Here is a 2,500-nt window from a genome sequence, read left to right as displayed (position 1 = left end):
TAACTATGTAATCTAATCTGAAAGGAAGAAACACACACGAGGAGTCGCACTCACCGTGAACTCCTCTTCCTCTTCGTCTCCGGACTCTCCAAAGATGTCGGCGATCATTTTCCTGAAAGGAACAGAGGGGTAATAAAAGGTCAGCGGCAGCTTTTACTGGGGGTACAAACTAGGGCTGTGCAATTCATCGAAATGCAATCGGGATTATGATCACAAAAACAGAATAATCGAGAAAAACTATTATTTAGCTCATTATGCACGTTACATTTGCAAGTAAACTCTTATTATCTCGTGTTCTGAATGAAATGATAAAGTTAACAAAAGGACAAGTATTAAGGCAATTTTCACAGTTGAATGTTTTTGTTTTTTTTACTGTTGATTTATTTAACTTTTTCCACTGTTTCTAAGTTCAATAATTGCAACATCTTTCCAGAAGGTAACGAGTAATCGTGTTAAATTATCAGGATTTCAATATTGACCGAATTGAGTGGCCCTAGTTCAAACGCACAAACACAGACGCAGAGTGGTTGTTGAAGTCAAAAATGCCCGACGACTAGGGCTGTCCTCGACTAAACAACTTCTTAGTCGACTAACACTTATAGGATTTAGTCGACTAATCGATTAGTTGATTTAATCGACAGAGCTGTGCTCTTTGAGAGCTGGTTAAGACTAGAAAAGCACAATATAAATGTAGTTAATTAACCATCTGTAAAACTGAGTTTCTCCACAATTAATCCTGCAAAAGCACCACTTTAAATCTCGCGTTTACCATAAATGTGCTCAGAAGTTTCTTGGAAATGAGTAATTAAGCATGAATAAGCATAAAAAAATGACTTATCAACTAAAGAAATCCTAGTCGACTAAGACCAAAACTACCGATTAGTCGACTAATTGACTAAGAGGTGGCAGCCCTACCGACGACACATTTCAGGCCTCGGATTGGTTCGAGTACTCACTCCTCCTCCTCGCCTTCGCCCGATTCGCTGTCGCTGCCGAACAGCGCCTTCTCGTCCTTCTGGCCGCCGGCGGCCTTGGCGCGCTCGTCGTCCTCGCTGCCGCTGTCCGAGCCCAGCTCTCTCAGTTTGGCTGCCATGCTCTTATCGGGGGCGAGCGAGCCGCCGCCGCCGCCGTCGCTGTCCGAGTTCCCGTCGTCCGACACCGCCCGGCTCCTCTTGGCTGCTCCGGGGGACAAACGAGAGGACAGCTGGGTTTACACTACGCACATATCTGCCTCTCAAACGCTGGGGAAACCTGGAGCACATAACTAGTCGGGTTGACTACTGGGGCTTTAGCAAAATATTAACTACCAGGGCTGTGCTCGATTGAAGAAATTCTTAGTGGACTAACATTCATTCAACTGTATCGACTAATCGATTAGTTGATTTAATCGACAGATCTGAAAATCGGAGTTTCTCCGCGAAGAGTTGTGCTAAAAGCACCACTTTAGTTCTCGTGTTTACCAGAGATGTGCTCGTACGTTTCTGGGAAATCAGTCAGTCATTCAGCATGAAAAAAGCATCAAACATGACTAATGGACTAGAGAAATCTAAGTTGACTAAGACCAAAACCACCGATCAGTCGACTAATCCACTAAAAGGGAGCAGCCCTACTAACTACAGTTTAGATAAATACTCACCAATAATATTTATGTAATGGACAGGGTTCATACGCATTTTAACCAATACTTTGTCATGACTTTTTGGCAAATTTCCATGACTATGTGTTCCTGAAAATGTCAGTCGACATTATCCAATAAGAATATTAATCTGTGTTAAAGTTGACCCTCAGAGGTTTAACTATAAATGAATGATAGTGTCTGTGGTTCATAGAGGGATTCATCATATCGCTCCCTGAATACAACGTTGAGGTTAGGACCACGTGAAAATACATTTATTAAATCACATATGCTGCGGTGTTTAAAAAAAAAATTCCATGACTTTTCCCAAAACTTTCTGGGTCTTTTTATGTTTTCCAAAACCTTTCCAGGCCTAGAAATTAGCATTTTTCAAATTCCATAACTTTTCCAGGTTTTTTTCAAAACGTATGAACCCTGAATGGAAGACAGTAAGTGGGCGAAGGCCACCAAAGAGGCGAGAGCCTCTTCTAACCCTGAGAGGGGGCTTATGGGTAATTCCACATCTTGACTCCGGCCCTATTAGTGATTTACACTTTCAGAAACCTTTAGCCCATAATTCAGAGCGTCGGCGAAGACGATAGACAGCTGACAGGCGTCGTCTTACCTGGCTTGTCCTCGTTCTCCTCGTCCTCGCTGTCTGACAGGATGGCCTTCTTCCTCTTCACTGCACACACACACACACACACACACACACACACACACACACACACAGACACACACACACACACACACACACACACACACACACACAGAGACACACACACACACACACACAGAGACACACACAAAGACACACACAAAGACACACACACACACATTAATGAGGGCTGAAGGAAACGTTGCATGACGATGCACGATGTGGTT

The 2,500-nt window shown here is 43.3% G+C and overlaps 1 protein-coding gene across 1 annotated transcript in view; it reads right to left on the bottom strand.

Moving 5' to 3' along the window:
• iws1 (interacts with SUPT6H, CTD assembly factor 1) overlaps nt 1-2,500 on the bottom strand; it is a 24,975-nt gene that overhangs the window by 14,830 nt on the left and 7,645 nt on the right. The window contains exons 5-7 of the mRNA XM_028574055.1: nt 2,241-2,300; nt 957-1,179; nt 55-112 (exon numbers count right to left, since the gene is read on the bottom strand). Of these exons, the coding sequence (XP_028429856.1) occupies nt 55-112; nt 957-1,179; nt 2,241-2,300 (341 nt within the window). The remainder of the gene's footprint in view (nt 1-54; nt 113-956; nt 1,180-2,240; nt 2,301-2,500) is intronic.

The sequence above is a fragment of the Perca flavescens genome, chromosome 3 (genome assembly GCF_004354835.1).
Source record: "Perca flavescens isolate YP-PL-M2 chromosome 3, PFLA_1.0, whole genome shotgun sequence".
Lineage (NCBI taxonomy): Eukaryota > Metazoa > Chordata > Actinopteri > Perciformes > Percidae > Perca > Perca flavescens.
The sequence above is the reverse complement of the archived record's forward strand: the minus strand, read 5'-3'. Positions and strand labels throughout refer to the sequence as shown.